General features: G+C 48.0%; 1 protein-coding gene across 1 annotated transcript; it reads right to left on the bottom strand.

The window, feature by feature from the left end:
- Positions 1 to 115: 115 nt before the first annotated feature.
- On the bottom strand, positions 116 to 15,386 carry LOC144108758 (acetylcholine receptor subunit delta-like). Its single transcript, XM_077641926.1, has 9 exons — positions 15,269 to 15,386; positions 12,979 to 13,142; positions 9,997 to 10,041; positions 8,455 to 8,564; positions 7,154 to 7,220; positions 6,359 to 6,523; positions 5,782 to 5,849; positions 2,784 to 3,010; positions 116 to 789 (listed from the first exon to the last, which is right to left on the bottom strand). The coding sequence occupies exons 1-9, from the start codon at positions 15,321 to 15,323 to the stop codon at positions 416 to 418; spliced, it is 1,275 nt and encodes a 424-aa protein (XP_077498052.1). The 5' UTR covers positions 15,324 to 15,386; the 3' UTR covers positions 116 to 415.
- Between the last annotated feature and the right edge of the window lie 209 nt (positions 15,387 to 15,595).

Below are 15,595 nucleotides of genomic sequence, written 5' to 3'. Positions count from 1 at the left end.
CCTTTATATAGGAGCTAATACGTTCGTATTTTCTTGTCACCACTTCAGTTTTCTTCTTCGCGTTTCATTCGTCGCTGATAATACAGTCGTGAGCAATATGAGAGGGAACAGAGTTTGAAAATCCGTTTATTGATTACTGCGTAATTTTGAGTGAAAACCACAGACTTTACTCTTCCCTGTCTGGCTTTCCTCTGGGCGTATATTATCCTAATGTCATCCTAAAATTTAGTGTAGGAACCACCAGAGAATTCCAAATTTTCTGCTAAAATTTTCATTGGCCCATTACCTTCAATATTTTCAAACTAATATCTTACAATTTTAAAATTTTTGGCCGAGAATGTTGGACATGCCGGAAGAGCTAGAGTGGGGTAATGGGATAGATTACATGGAGGCCAGCGGAACAAACGCTGCACAATCACAGGGGCGCCACGCAGATGGCCGCGACGAGGAATACGACGAAGAAGACGCGGTCCAGGGCGTCGGACACCAGCATCCACTCCTTGGCCCTCTCCTGCGAGAGTCTGGTGACGGCGCTGGTATTTCGCTGCTCCTGCTGCTGCGAGGTGTCGCCACTGTCCGACGGAACGGTGAACGGAGCTCCTCCGGCAGGCCTTGTCGATGCGTGGTCGCAGAGGCAGAGTGCAGCGACAGCAGCGCCCGTCAGGAACTGCACGACAGGCGTCGGAACGGCAATCGGGAACAGGACGTTGCCGGAAGTCAGGTTGAGAAACGCCACCGCGATGATTGCGATGAGCGCCTGCATCAGCATTGCCCCCTCCAGGAACGACACTGCGAGAATAAATTTTGTGTCTGTCGTGATCAGGGACCGCAACTGTTCTCTTACGTTGCGACACTTGTGTGAAGGAAGGAATGAACAGTATCATCGTCGTAGTATGTCGCATTCGAAAATATCCACGCCGTCGCCTCCCACCCCAAGGCTCGGTCCAAGGCAGATGTGGGCCCGATAATAAGCACTCTAAAGAATATGCTGTTGTCGGAGGACTTGCGGTTCAGTTGACTCTACTCCATGAAGATCTCCTCTATGAAGGACCATATTTTTTAGGGGTCACAGTCGCGGCACTGCTATTTCTTCAGTCCTTAAGAGATACGAAAGTCTAGGGGGTCCATACTTTAGCAATAATGAGCACTAATTACATCGCTCCGTGAATGGGTGACAAAGTTAGGCACTGAAGAAGGCACGGACGTTCTTAACGACTGCGTCAGTCAACCAAAATGTGCGGGCGCCTTGGAAGAGCAACCGCCACTGAGGTTCCTCACGTTCTAGGATCGGAAGGAACGCGATAAGAACGCGGAAGAACTCGAAGTTCTCATTTTAAGCCTTGATAAGGAACAAGAGCCCTTTAATCATCCAGGCAGCCTGATAACATTGCAGCCATATTGTTTTTGTTTTGGAGAACCATTCGTTCATTCTTTGCTTGTCCTCTTTTCCTAGCCTTTGTAAAACGTTACAAGTAAACTTTGAAAGATAACATTTTCATGACTATTAAATGTTTCGGCGATATATCTACAACCTTCGCTAAAGTGGTCAAGCAACCCTGCAAAAACAGACCCTCCAGTTGCGATAAGCCACAATGGAATCAACACTTCACAAGGAGCATGAAGCAACTGGGGTGACGCGAACTGCAATACACCACTACTTATAAATGCAGCTCACACACTCACTTTCCAACGGACAGCACTGCCTCAGGCTTATCTAGCTATGTCATAAGCGATAGCGGTGGATAGAAAACATGCAAAGTTTTCTATTCTAAATTTAGGGCGATGCACGCAATTTTCGGTAGGCAACGTCTCGTATATCTAACTGCGAAGTTATAACAAGATGAAAAATCATTACTGCTCGAAAATGGGAAGAGTTTGACCCAAAGCTTGAAGATATTGGCAATGTAGTTCTATAGGCATGATTTGAACATAATAATAAGATAAGAACTTGTAATTTTTTTTAGTTATGAGCTGAACAATAAATAAAAACATTGCGACCAAGGCATTTGCATATCGTTTGGTTGGAACAATATAGTAATGTTTGCCAGGGAACATAATACTTTAATTGTTAATTTTTAACGTTACCACAATGTTGCAGTGTCAGCACGTAACGGTACTGCGACTTGTCTCATACCCAACAATTGTGGACAAAAGCATTTTTGAACGAGAAACCGTTTATGAACGCAATTTTTTATATGATGTGAGATTTCACTATAACAATCAATACTGCCGCAGATCACCCGACGGCAGTCGTGTATTTTTTTTTCTGTTCTATTCACGTCTTAACTCTCGTCAAAAGCGTTCCCCATTAAATTTCTATGGCAGTCTTAAATGTTCAATGCAATCGATGGAGACACTTTAAAGGAAATATTATGCTACATATCAAAATAAGAGGCCACTACCTGCAATATTTTCGTAAAAGTGTCTAACAATTTTTCAATTTTCAAAATTTTTACCCGAGAAAGCTGGGCTTAAGTTTTAAAGCATTTTCCTACCGTTCGGTGCTAGCTGTGCAGTTCATTGAACCGCGGCTAACGAGACGAATTAATCTTTTTAAAAATTAAAAAATGTATATTCCTCTATCTTTTTGAGAGCCTTTTTTATTTGGCCTTCTCTGGAACAAGTGCGAGTTGTGCCCCATGGGGCAACGCCTTCAAAATCTTACTGATTTCTTCGGTTATTGATTTCTTGAAATCAATAACCGGTCCTCAGCGATAACCACATCAACCTTCCATCGCAAAGTGATCTAATTTCTTTTTTTCACGTGCTCCGCGTGTCCTCACCTAACTTGGCGGGCCTGTACGATCCCTCAAGTAGCGGAACCATCCTCTGCAGCATCAGCGCGACGAGCAGCATGTTGATGCAGCACAGTGTCAGGCGCAGCCTCGAGTCTGCAGGCAGCCAGAACACGAGTAGCATCGTGACGACAGAGGAGACCCAGGGCAGAGTCACGCTGAAGAGGTAGTGCGAGGAACGCCTCTTGAGCCAGATTGTCAGCTCCAGATATGTCCTGCACAGAGCGGTGATGCGACGGTGCCAATTTTAGAGCACGCGGGGATCAATTCGTTGCGTCATGGGAATTGAAGGAAGCATATCTCATCCATAACAACCACGACACATGCTTCAGCACGCCATGTGTTGTTATCGATAAGTGTGAAATCTGATATCTTTACAAATCTGCCGATTTCAGTGTCGTGTTTTATCTACGTACATGAGCACCTGGTTGCAGGACCATTCTGTATATTTATGTGTGTTTTTTCTCGAATAAAATTCAGTTGATAGTAAACGCCCGTCGCGTATCCTTTCTTGTCCGCTGTGTTTCTCGCTGTTTCCACACAATGTCCTGGCAACTAGCTTGGCTGTCCGTGTTACTGAACCCAGTGACGTCATGTGTGACAGCACAGTTCTCCCTCGTAACTCCTCCAACTGCTGTGACGACCTCCCAAAATACGTGCATAGAATTTGTCTTTGAGAATCGGGCATTGAACAGGTCGAAACACTTCTCCTGTCACTTCCCAGTTCACTGTATGTCATAAGCGCCTTGCATAAATTGCAAGTTACCATGTAATTTTTGTGTACTGTTCATTCACCCCGTAAAGTGCCCTTCTTGCTTCAACTTAGGCATGGTTTGCACAATGTACAGAAATAAAATAAACAAATGTGTTGCGAAGTTAAAATACGCAAACTCCAGCTTTACCAAGGCATGGCCGTCCCGCTGTTCACCTACGCTCTGCCTCTTGTCCGGCTCACTGTGGCCCAACACTTGGCCATTGAGCGCGAACTGCGGGCGGCCATACGCCTATGCCTGGGGCTGCCTCGCTCCTCTCCTGTGGCTGCCACCCTGCCTGAAGCAGGTTCATGGCCATTGAAGCTCCTCTACAGGCGCACCTCCCTCCACCACATAGAGCGCCTTCACAACGCGCCCGACGGGCGCCCGCTCTTGGACCGCCTTCTCACCAGGCCCAACTCCAAAATGGGTCAGGTGGCCCAGGATTTCGAAGACCTAGTTGAGATACAGCCGGAGACCTTCCCCCTCCCTCCTCACCCGGACCTCAGACACCTCTACGAGGTCCATCTCTCCCTTCCTGGTTCTCGGACGAGGCGGAACACTTCTGCTGTGGGCCTACGCAAAGAGGTCGCTGCTGTTCTCCAAGCCGAACCTCCTGGCACTGTCCCTATCTTCATGGACGGCTCGGTGCTGCCAGGACCTTGCCCATCTGCGACTGCATCCTGCACTGCCCCATCACTCCTAGTGAGCAGACAGGCCAGACTCACATTTGTGGCCTCGTCCACAACCGCCGAACTGGCCGCCATTAATTTGGCTGCTGATATCTTGAGCGAGCGCCCTGGGGTCAAGGAGGCAGCCATCTATACTAACTACAGTGCAGCCCTCCAGCTCCTCCAGAGGCCCTTCAAGGCCACCCCCCCCCCCCCCCATCACCCGCAGGCTGTCTTGGCGGCTTGACGCAATTTGCACCAGGGGAGCCCGCATCCGGCTGACCTGGGTGCCGGCCCATGTCGGAGTTCAGTGCAACGAGGATGCCGACTCCCTGGCCAAAGCGGCACACTCCCCTGGAACTCCTCTCTCCAGGAACTTCTGCCCCTTGGGCCTGGCAAGGAGCATAGTGGATCGTCACCTCCTCCTTGACCACCCAGATCCCAGGGTAGCTAATGGCCATCCACCACACCCACTTCCATCTGTTGGCCTGAATTGCAAAGAGCACAGCCTCCTCCTGAGGCTCAGGGTAGGCTGCGCCAACCCGGCTCCCGCCTCTTCCGCCTTGGCCTCTCCGCCTCCCCTGGGTGCACCCTCTGCAATGACTCAGCGGAGACAGCCCAGCACCTCCTATGTGAGTGCCCTGCCTTTGTGCCCGCAAGGACAATCATGGAGGCGGGCTACCGCTCCTTGGGCCTCCCCTGCTGTTCAGTGGATCACCTTCTCTTCCCTGGCGGCCACCATCCTGCCAAGGCCTTCCGGCACCTCCTCTCCTTCCTGGAGGCCACCGGCCTCTGGCCGCCTCTAGGCCTGAGGGGCAGCACATGTCACCTGGCATGATCATTGAGGCTGCGCGCCTACCCTCTCCTTTCAATCTTCTTCCCCTCCCTCACCTCCTTATACGACACGCAGGCAGTGGGCGTGGAGGCTAGCCCTCCAGTAGACAAGCCCGTGTCTTTCCACTCTCCGTTTTTCCTACATCCACAGAAGAAGAAGATCTCGCTTTTCACTGTGTTAACTATGCTGTGTGTTTATAAATTTAAGTATGTACTTCAAAGTTATTTAGGGCGTATATCGCGGCACCTTGATTATATAGCTGCAGATTATTATTTTAAACTAGGGCTCTTCTATTGACAGAGTGAGTGAGAGAGAAAATGTAAGAAAGTGGATAAATGTTATTGAGCGACCTAATGGGAGGGAATGAGTATGTGAGTGAATGTGAGTAAGCAAGTAAATGTGAGTAAGCAAGTAAATGTAACCAAGTCAATGTGAGTAACCATGTAAATCTGAGTGACTGAATGAGTGGATGTGAATATGAGTGAGTGAATATGAGTATGAGTAACTAAATGTGAGTGAGTATGAGTTAGTGAGTGAATATGAGTGAGTATGAGTGAGTGAGTGAGTATAAGTGAATATGAGTGAGTGAGTGAGTGAGTGAGTGAGTGAGTGAGTGAGTGAGTGAGTGAGTGAGTTAGTGGGCGAGCGAGCGAGTGAGTGAGAGGAACGAAATGGCACCATGGCAAGTGCCAAAATTGAAGGCGCATCCCGAAGATAACCCTGCCCACCTGTTCAGCACGTGTCCGCTCTCCCACTCAGGAAACACCGTCACTTGCCACTCTTGCACCTGCCATGGCTTCGATGCGAATAAAGATAGAGAAAGAAATATACGTCAACATATAAAATGCAAAATAATTGCAGGCGAATATAGTTTACTAACGGGGACCAAGCGACATGCACACCGGCGAACTGAACTGTGCCTGCACCTCATTATAGCAATGCCGAGAATAGGGGAGAAAGGTCAGATGCAGAAAAAGGCTGGCCCTCTCAGGGTCACCCAAGGAAGGCTTCTACGGCGTAAAACACCCTATCCGGCACATCATCATGATCAGCCTGACTACGCCCACTGGTGGGCAAAGGCCTCTCCCATGTCTCCCCAATTACCACTCCGTTAACCTTAAGGACCAGCAGTTATCTTGCCTTCGCGTTGCATGCCCTGCCCAAGTCCATTTCTTCCTCTCGATTTCGACTTGGGTGTCATTAACCCTCGTTTGTTCTCTCATCCATTATGCCCGCACATACAAAGAACAAATATTTGCATAATACAGCGCACAGGGGAACTCATAATCAGTGAGATGTGCTCACATTGGTGGGGGTGAGGGCGTTCTCGGCCAGGTCTTCCAACGTGTCGTACTCTTGTTCGTCGTCGGTATCGACGAGAGAAGCGAAGCGGACCTTGCAAACATGCTCGTCCTTGGGGTAGTCGGCCATGTTCATGGCACAGGGAACCCTCATGCGAGAATAAGGTACCTGCGTTTTTTCGTTGAGACCAGTTGAGCCAGTTGATGTGCCTCCTTTGCCAAAGTAACCAGACTGCCCGGTTTGATTCTCCGTTGCACAGCGGGACATTTATCGCATCCATGGAACTGTAAATCACTGTGAGGTAAGGAGAACCCTTTTCCTCACCTTCCAATACCTTTTGGTTTTTAGGAAAGCCATACGGGGCTCCACTATATGAGGGAGAAGCAAAGCATGCAGCCTGGTTACTTTTGACAAAGACTGTACATGGTGTTCCATAAATTAATAATGAATTGGACCGAAACACAACAGTCTATTCTGTCACGTTGTCGTGACGGCAGCCCGGAGAGATTAATTAAGACAGCGAAAGGGCCAACAAACGAAACTTTTTCTGGGGCTGACTAACGCCCCCAAAGAACTGAATGATTCGGTGGCGGCGTAGCAACAAGCGTGCTTTGCGGTTGTCAAACAGAACGCCAGACGCTCTCGGCCACGGAACAATGTGGGAGCTAAGATAAGAACAGAGATAAGTCTGGTCGCATCTCTCGTCGTCACGAAGTAAAAAATAAACGCGAGCGCGGCGGTTTTGAGTGTGAATAAAGGAACAGTACAGACATTCGTGGCAATAAAGTGTAGGCATACCTGGAAAACATCCCCTTGGGACCTCACGAACACTTCTGTGGGGTGAATGTGGAAGTCCTCGGGATTTCTGGGTCAGTACGGTAAACGATGTTAGATGAAATGCTTGAACGGCCTTCTTGCTTTACTGATCGATTTTTTTTCGTACAACAATGCGTTAAACATCTACATTCTAGGACCACCTAGCCCGCCCATCAATTCATTCACAAAAAGCAAAACCGCTGAATGGGTGATGAGTCGAAGAGGAGTAGTGGATGATGAGGAGAGGAAAGGCACGTACACTGCTGTAGTAGCCTGGAAGCAAATATTTCTCTCCTAATCTAAATATTATTCCGTTAATTAATAATGAAACGATGGATCTCGTGTACTTTATATTGTTATAGGCACCTTTTACCGATCATACACGTGACACACACACACACACTCAAAGACAAGCACAAAATTTCAACATCGTCTTTCTTTGTTCTTTTTTACAGTATCCACAGTCTTGTACAGTTTGCGTTGGCAGTGGCAGTAACGCATGCTCAAGGCATTAATTACTCGACCTTGAAAAATCAGAGGCGATTTGAGGCAATCTCGGCTCTCATGATCGAGCATAAACACTCTGAAACCAATGACAAAACATCATAGCAACATCACCTCTTTCCTACAGGGCGCCTTATGCGTCACTGTCGTCGACTTCCCATATTCCGCGAATAGGCAATTGTGCTTTCAATTTTTTTTCGTACTAAGCATATGCCCTCGCAGGCAACACATCCTAATGTTTGTGCAACATTCGAGTGCCCATCTCCTGTGTTTTATATCTTTTTTTATGTAACGCCCATTGGGCCTATGTCGCAGTAATAAATTATGATAATGTTTTCAATGCCAGTCCCATAATTCCTTTGCAGACTGGACCGATTTGGACGCCTCTCCTGTTTTACTCTACGCGGTGTGGTACCATTTAATGGGAACGATAGCTTTCTGGTACGGCTCGCAAATTTTCCTTCAGAAAGCACCGTCCTACGAAAGAAGACCGAAAGAAGACTATCTCGCCCATTTCCCTTTGTACGTCGCCACTATTTGGGGCTATCTCCATCTAACTGCACGACGGAGCAGACACGGAAGGCAAGCGATTGACAGAGCCGAAGAAACGATAATATGAGAGGCTTGATTTGCTAAAACCAGCTGACGTGGCTGACAGCAGGCACCGTGGCAGGTGAGACTTGCGACAATGCCTTTTCCGCAGTTGGCATTAAAGGCCATGCCCGAAACGTGACGCGCCAGCTAAGAAGCATCCGCAAACGCAGCGGCCTGTGTCTTACGCATTCAGGACCACCAGTTCCGGTGTCCAGATTTCATCTGCAGATATTTCCATAGATGTGAGGTTCCCGTAGTCGCTTGCGTTCCATGAGAGGGCGCTGTCAGTCCATACCTACGGGCAAAGAGACGTGGCAGCTGTAATAAGTGTTGCGTCATTATCATTTTATTAATAATTATCGCCATCAGCTTTGTAATGCCCGTTAGTGATATAATGTTTTATTCCCCATATCTCCAATTTGGCCCTGTCCTGTTCGAACTGTGGCTAACCTATCCCGCATAATTTCCCACTCTCATCCCTAACTCTGCAATGCCGGCAACGGCTACGATACCCTAGAATCCACTAGTTCAGCCGTAGCCCAATCCGCTAAAGCTGTGACCGCTAACGGTTACCGTAACGGACCATCTCCGCACTGCATGCGCCACTCGATTTCTCATCTTTATTGAGACTAGAATACTATTACCTCGATAAATCTTGTTGCTGGGCTAGTTGGTGACACATACGTGAATAAAGATGTAGCGCAAAAGAGGCGAGCACTGGAGGGAGGCACGACAAAGACATATGCTACTAACAACTGGCTTTATTTTCCTTAACAGATATAAATGTATAGCTGTACACATCGCATGCGCACTCGATACTAGGGCGGCTCTGGGCTTCTTGACAGAAAAAAAAGAGAAATCTGGTTACATATCTACAATCGCAGATATAACGAGTACCAAAATGTATCATCTGCGAAAAGGGGGAACAGAGAGAGAGAGAGAGTGGGGGGGGGGGGGGGTGAACAGACAATGAAGATGAACCAACAGAAAAAAATGAAATAAAAAAACAGGCACGCACGAAAGACGCGGTGTGATTCTTATAGAAAACTTTCCAGAAAAGCGCGCTCGGAGGAGAACAAACTTCTTGACGCGTCGCTAATGCAATTACTCGATTTTATGTTAATGTAGAAAGCCTCGAGCAAAACTCTGGCTTTTGTGCTTGCGCTCCTGCCCAGAATCTTTGCTTCTTTAAAGCGGGGCTCGCACTTGCACGTCAGAACATGCGAAACTAAATTCGCGAGCTTATCTTGTAGTATTAAGTTTTGAGCATGCTCCCTTAGACGTTCGTTGAGACAGCGCCCCGTCTGCCCTATGCAGCATTTTCTGCAGGACAGGGGATAGATGTAAACCACTCCCAAGGCACATTTGACATCTCCGTAATAGATACATTGATATCTGTTACGGAAAACAAAGTCAGTCGTTAGTAGCGTTCGTCTGTGTCGTGTCTCCCTCCCGTGCTCGTCTCTTTTGCGCTGCATCTTTATTCAAGTATTATCTCGAGCTTGTGTTTTAATCCCCACTGCCGCTCCTTCTGTCTTGTCAAATACCACGCTGCAAAAGGTCCCCAGTCATTCGAAAAATGGCCATGCGTGGGAATGCTGCGCAACGGCACTAAAGAAAGGTTTGTTGCAGCCAACCTACAGAGCCCACGAAATGCTATCAGATGTGCTAGAACCAAGGTTCGGAGTACAACTCGCAGAAGTCGATTTGTACGATTTCCTACTCACCAGTAACACCGGTCCAACGACAGTCAGCCACCCCTTCTCGAGCTCCTGCAAGACAAACGCAAGACAAGCGGAACTTTCATACTTGGAACTTTCAATAACGAGGAACTTCCATACTTTATGAGCCACTGTAAAAAGTGTGAAGTAATGAAAAAGAAGAAAAAATGCACAGCCATGTGGCGTAGCACAAAGCTGCTGTACACGCACTGTGATCAGACCACGCTAGGAGTAATGGAAGCATTCTATATCAGTCAAGAGCCAAAGTGTGTCAGCGAACCGTCAGTCACTCTCAATGACAAAGATAGCTTTTCTTGGTGGCCTAGCTTTGAGCGTCGCGGGCTACTCTGCCTAATGCTTTATCGCTTTTAGTGTAACATGTGACATACTCTGTGTATGTTTTTCCTTTTATAAGCACCAGGTGTTGCTAATAAAACCTTAGTTGAGAGTCAGCGCTCATGCCGTGTCCTTCTTGTTCTTGTCAGACGTTGTTCGCGCTGTTTTACAAAAGATGCATATGTACCAACTCGCCCAACTGAACGTTCTGCTTAGCCAGTGCCCAGCATTCATATATGAACGAGCAGTTTTGTGCGAGAGCACTGTCACAAACACGTTACTTTATTGGGCATTGTCTGTCTGTCTGTCTGTCTGTCTGTCTGTCTGTCTGTCTGTCTGTCTGTCTGTCTGTCTGTCTGTCTGTCTGTCTGTCTGTCTGTCTGTCTGTCTGTCTGTCTGTCTGTCGGCCAGCCGGCCGGCCGGCCGGCCGGTCGGTCGGTCGGTCAGTCGGTCGGTCGGTCGGTCGGTCGGTCGGTCGGTCGGTCGGTCGGTCGGTCGGTCGGTCGGTCGGTCGGTCGGTCGGTCGGTCGGTCTGTCGGTCGGTCACCGGTCGGTCTGCTTCGTTGTAGGTTTGTTGCCCTCCGTTTTCCCTTTCCTCGCCGTAAGGCTAGGGGCCTTAAGGAATCCGAAGTGCCACAGAAGAACTGTTCTTTGTCAACGTATGCTGTCTGTGACTAGTGGAAATGCATGCGTCGTTATCCTAATTGTTTCGAACCGCCGCGCGGGTTAGGGGTTATGGTGCCCGCTGCTGACTTAAAGACTCGGGTTCGATCCTGGCCGCGGCGGTCGATTTCCTTGGAAGCAAAATGATAGGGGCCCGCCGTGGGCTGTGCGACATCAGTGTCCGTTAAGGAACCCCAGGAGGACGATATTGTCTGGAGATCTCCGGTACGGCATCACTCATAGCCGGAGTCACTTGAGACGTTGAACACTATAAAACAATAAGCCTAACTGCTTCGTTAATTTCTGCTGCTTAAACCCCATCGTAGCGGGACGTCGTTTCGTTAGCAATGTTATGGAAAGCAGCTTTAACCGTTTCACTCCGGATGGCTACCTCTGCTATGCCCTGCACTAGGAAGGAGTCGGACGCATTGAACAGAGGGGACAGAGAAAGTGGACAAGGTTCATATCACCATCCACTTTCAAGTACAAAGGTTAGTATGCCACGTACGGGCGCGGCCAGAATAATACGGAGCACGCGACAGTCGACGCATCAAGGAGAAACTGCATTTAAGAGCCACCTATCAACGACAGAAACACCTAGCTTTCCGCGCGCAGCGAGAGTTCCCGCCACCGAGCCCCACTCTTTGCTTCAACTCTGGCGTTATATTTGCTCGAAAGATGCTGAGCTGTTCCAAGCAATTCCGCCAGGTGATGCCTTCCTCCAAGCAGGCTGAGCTTATCGTCGATGTCGCGCGCCGAGCGCCAAGCTGTGCTGCGCTACGCCTTACCTTTGCTGCAGGCATGCAGACTATACGTTAAGCAGTGACGCCGATAGGCCTGCGGCAAAAAAGTGGGTCTGTGCCCTGGCGCACCTCTGCTCTTGCAGACACGCATAGTTCCCGAAGCTCATGCTAGGTAGCGCGCATGAGCAGTTCTCCACAGATCTGCGACAGTTCCTGTGCTCCGTATTATTCTGGCCGCGCCTGCACGTGACCCTTCCACTACTCTCCAGCCTCATCGCTTTTGTCTCGTGGTACAAGATCATTAACCGATTGACCGACAGGTGGCAGCACGTGCGTGAGTGTGTTTGTCTGTGTAGATTCTTGTATTAAGGCGAAAGGCTTTACTGGCTCATACTGGCGGTCGAGATCCTGTCCGTCCGTTACATCGCCAGCCGGAAGTCACGACAACGGATGTGACGTCATACCCACACTTTTACCATGGGCGATTTGCACCAAAATCGACGTCCAGCCTAATTCGACTATTCCGGAGTTCCCGGGTTCGAACCCGACCGTGGCGGCTGCGTTTTTATGGAGGAAAAACGCTAAGGCGCCCGTGTGCTGTGCGATGTCAGTGCAAATTAAAAATCCCCACGTGGTGGAAATTATTCCGGAGCCCTCCACTACGGCACCTATTTCTTCCTTTCACTCCCTCCTTTGTCACTTCCCTTACGGCGCGGTTCAGGTGTCCACCGAGATATGAGACAGATGCTGCGCCATTTAATTTCCTCAAAAACCAATTATTATTATTATTAATAATAATTCGACTATGGCGAACACCATGGTGACCGCAAATTGGCCCACCCATCCCCGAAATTTGACCTTGGCCGATCTGCACCAAATCCATGTCCAGCCTAATCTATGGCGAACACCATGGCAATCCCAAAATTTGGCCCTGGTCGCCCCCAAATTTGGCCCACCCACCCCCAAAATCAGCCACAGAAGTAGTCAAAGTGGTGCAGAAAGACGACAAGCTGTACACACACTGCGCATGAGAACTTCTCATAGTAACCGCTAACTTCATTCGCAAAACAAAGGCAATCAAAGTGGCGCGGTAAAGGCATTCGCCTCGTGCACTTTAGATCGCCAAAGTGCCCCTGAATTTTTTTTTTTTTTTGAAACGGCAGCCCGAAACTTGCCTTGGGGTCAGCGCTGCATTTCAGCACAGACCTATTACACATTGCATCTACTCTGCGAGTATGCTACTCACGACGCTGACGATGTGTTCGTGCGAGAAGGACACCTCGAGAGAGGACGCCGTGGTCTGTTTCGACACCGGAACTGGCCTCAGCGTCTTGTCGTAGACGTCTTCGTTCAAGAGTTTCTCGTGCAGGCGCTCCAGGTGCGTCTGGAAATCCTGGTCCGGTGCCTCGTCTGGACGAAAAACATCACGGCTGGGACCTCTTTTACACTACTATACCGCAGTTTAAGCCTGCTGGTCAATCCTGTAGATAATCTGGGATGGAAACCGGCCATATCCAAGCAGTATTGAATTGATTGATTGATTGATTGATTGATTGATTGAGTGAGTGATTGATTGATTGATTGATTGATTGATTGATTGATTGATTGCAGAGGAAAGCGGGGTAACACAAGAAAAGTAAGCAAAACGGCAAAGCTCACAGGCAAAATGCGCCAAAGGTTTTTCTCCTTCGAACAGCATGAAAGTATTAACGAGTGTAAGAGAAAATAAGAAAGCGTAATACAAAATGTAATAGGAATTTCAAGAAGTTGTTTTATACAAACACTTGTTATTGAGTTGATCTAAAAACATCATTGTACGGAGTCCCTGCTGTTGCTTGCGGAAGCGGTTCCTATCATGCTGAAGGGCTGCGGATGAAAGGCTGGTAAAAAACGTTTATAGTGGCATGCAGGAAGCAAAAAGATATACAGGTTGTTAAACGCAGGAAGATGCACATTGGTTGCACCTGCTTCGGAAATGCACTTATTTTCAAACATTTTTCCCATAGACACCCCTGCACTCTATGGAGGCTTTTTCTTGTCCACTACTTCTTCCCATCTGCCATCTTTCTATTCTTCCAAGCTTATTTCTCTTAGAGGGATAACATTTCTTGCTGGCTTTCCGACCATGAATGCAGCGCGTGCTCAACACGTAGCCACGTATGCATTCTACGCTTTCAAAGACATCGATGGTATCTAGCTTGGACCAGATTATTTCGCAGGCGATCTCCCCAGTGCAAAAATAAAATTGGGTGAAACTCTGACCAGCATACTCGATATAATGAATTTCTCCATCAGAATCTAAGCAAAAGTTTTAGTATAGATGCTGTATATATTCGACGTCATGTCGCTGACTTTGCACGCTGCACTTGCGATGTCGGACAATAATAATAATAATAATAATAAAAAATAATAATAATAATAATTCGTTTTTGGTGGAAAGGAAATGGCGCAGTATCTGTCTCATATATCGTTGGACACCTGAACCACACCGTAAGGGAAGGGATAAAGGAGGGAGTGAAAGAAGAAAGAGAGAAACAGGTGCCGTAGTGGAGGGCTCCGGAATAATTTCGACCACCTGGGGATCTTTAACGTGCACTGACATCGCACAGCACACGGGCGCCTTAGCGTTTTTCCTCCATAAAAACGCAGCCGCCGCGGTCGGGTTCGAACCCGGGAACTTCGGTTCAGTAGTCGAGCGCCCTAACCACTGAGCCACCGCGGCGGGGATGGCGGACAAGCAAATGTTGAATTCTCATAGCGCTGCTAAACATCACAGAGATCGAAGAACTGCCTGAAAGATGTTGCGAGGTCTTAGCATTGGTCTTCTTTGAAGAGGGACGTTTTTATTTCAATTTTCTGAAATTGTTACGCATCTTCAGGCAAAATATATTTAAAGCCGGGATATCTGATATTTCATGGCGTCGATTGAAAAGAGCTATGCTCAACGCGCCTCCATTGCTCGACTGAATCATTTAAGGTGCAAAGGGACTGAATTGTTTACGATCAACACGCAAAACAAGCGCTGATGTCCCTTGCGCGTCTATATTTGAGTCCGGGACCTGATGACGTTGGGTAGCCAGTTGCTCGTCCTTAGTTAACGTGACTCCTCGTCATGACAAGGATGACGTCGACGTTCCTCCTTCGAGCAACACATAAACGAGCGGAAAAGAAGTTATTCCTTTGATTTTTATAAATATTTTTTATGGTTCAGTGCACGTCCATATTACACTGAGTAGAGCGGCGAATTATTTTTGTAATCCTTAATATAAAGAAATTACTTTTCACAAAATTGAAGAGAAGACAGCCAGAAGATGAAGTAGATTAAAAGAAAAATAATCTACGTTTCCTGGCGCTTTCCTTGCTCATACTGACTGCTGGCTTCTTTCGCATGTGTGGCGCACTAAAGTACGCCTCACACAGCACCTCAGACAACCGGCACTCTGTAGAGCCGTTCATTCGACGCCAGTGTCCGGCTTTCAGACCCATGGTAAGTGGAAAGCAAAAATGCACAAAAGGAAAAATGAAATCATGCTTACCGCACAAAACGAGCAGAATGTTCGAGAACATAACAAAGAGAACGACTTGATTCATTGCTCGCTCTACAAACACCTCTCTCCTACGGACGCTGGTTACTCCGCCATGGACCGGCGAACTTGTAACAGATGCCTCCACAAGGGGGCGGCACCAGAGAAGCGTCGGGAGAAGGAGCAAGTAGGAGCGATATATGATTCGTGCTGGAGCGGTGGCGAACATGAACCGTGCTTGAAGAGACGCTGATGCAAACACCCCCATTTTTTTTCGCGTTGATTATAATGTCAAGGCTTAAAATAAAATGTAAAAAGGTTCCCGGAACGAATCAAGAC

Source organism: Amblyomma americanum, chromosome 10 (assembly GCF_052857255.1).
Source record: "Amblyomma americanum isolate KBUSLIRL-KWMA chromosome 10, ASM5285725v1, whole genome shotgun sequence".
Taxonomy (NCBI): domain Eukaryota; kingdom Metazoa; phylum Arthropoda; class Arachnida; order Ixodida; family Ixodidae; genus Amblyomma; species Amblyomma americanum.
The sequence above is the reverse complement of the archived record's forward strand: the minus strand, read 5'-3'. Positions and strand labels throughout refer to the sequence as shown.

Excerpts from the sequence above, each read along its gene's own strand:
- LOC144108758 (XM_077641926.1), bottom strand. The coding sequence starts at position 15,323 with ATGAATCAAGTCGTTCTCTTTGTTATGTTCTCGAACATTCTGCTCGTT. Across the intron at positions 10,042-12,978 it reads ACGAACACATCGTCAGCGTC|GAGCTCGAGAAGGGGTGGCT; the intron begins GTGAGTAGCATA and ends TTTGTCTTGCAG. Across the intron at positions 3,011-5,781 it reads AGCGGACACGTGCTGAACAG|GACATATCTGGAGCTGACAA; the intron begins GTGGGCAGGGTT and ends CGCTCTGTGCAG.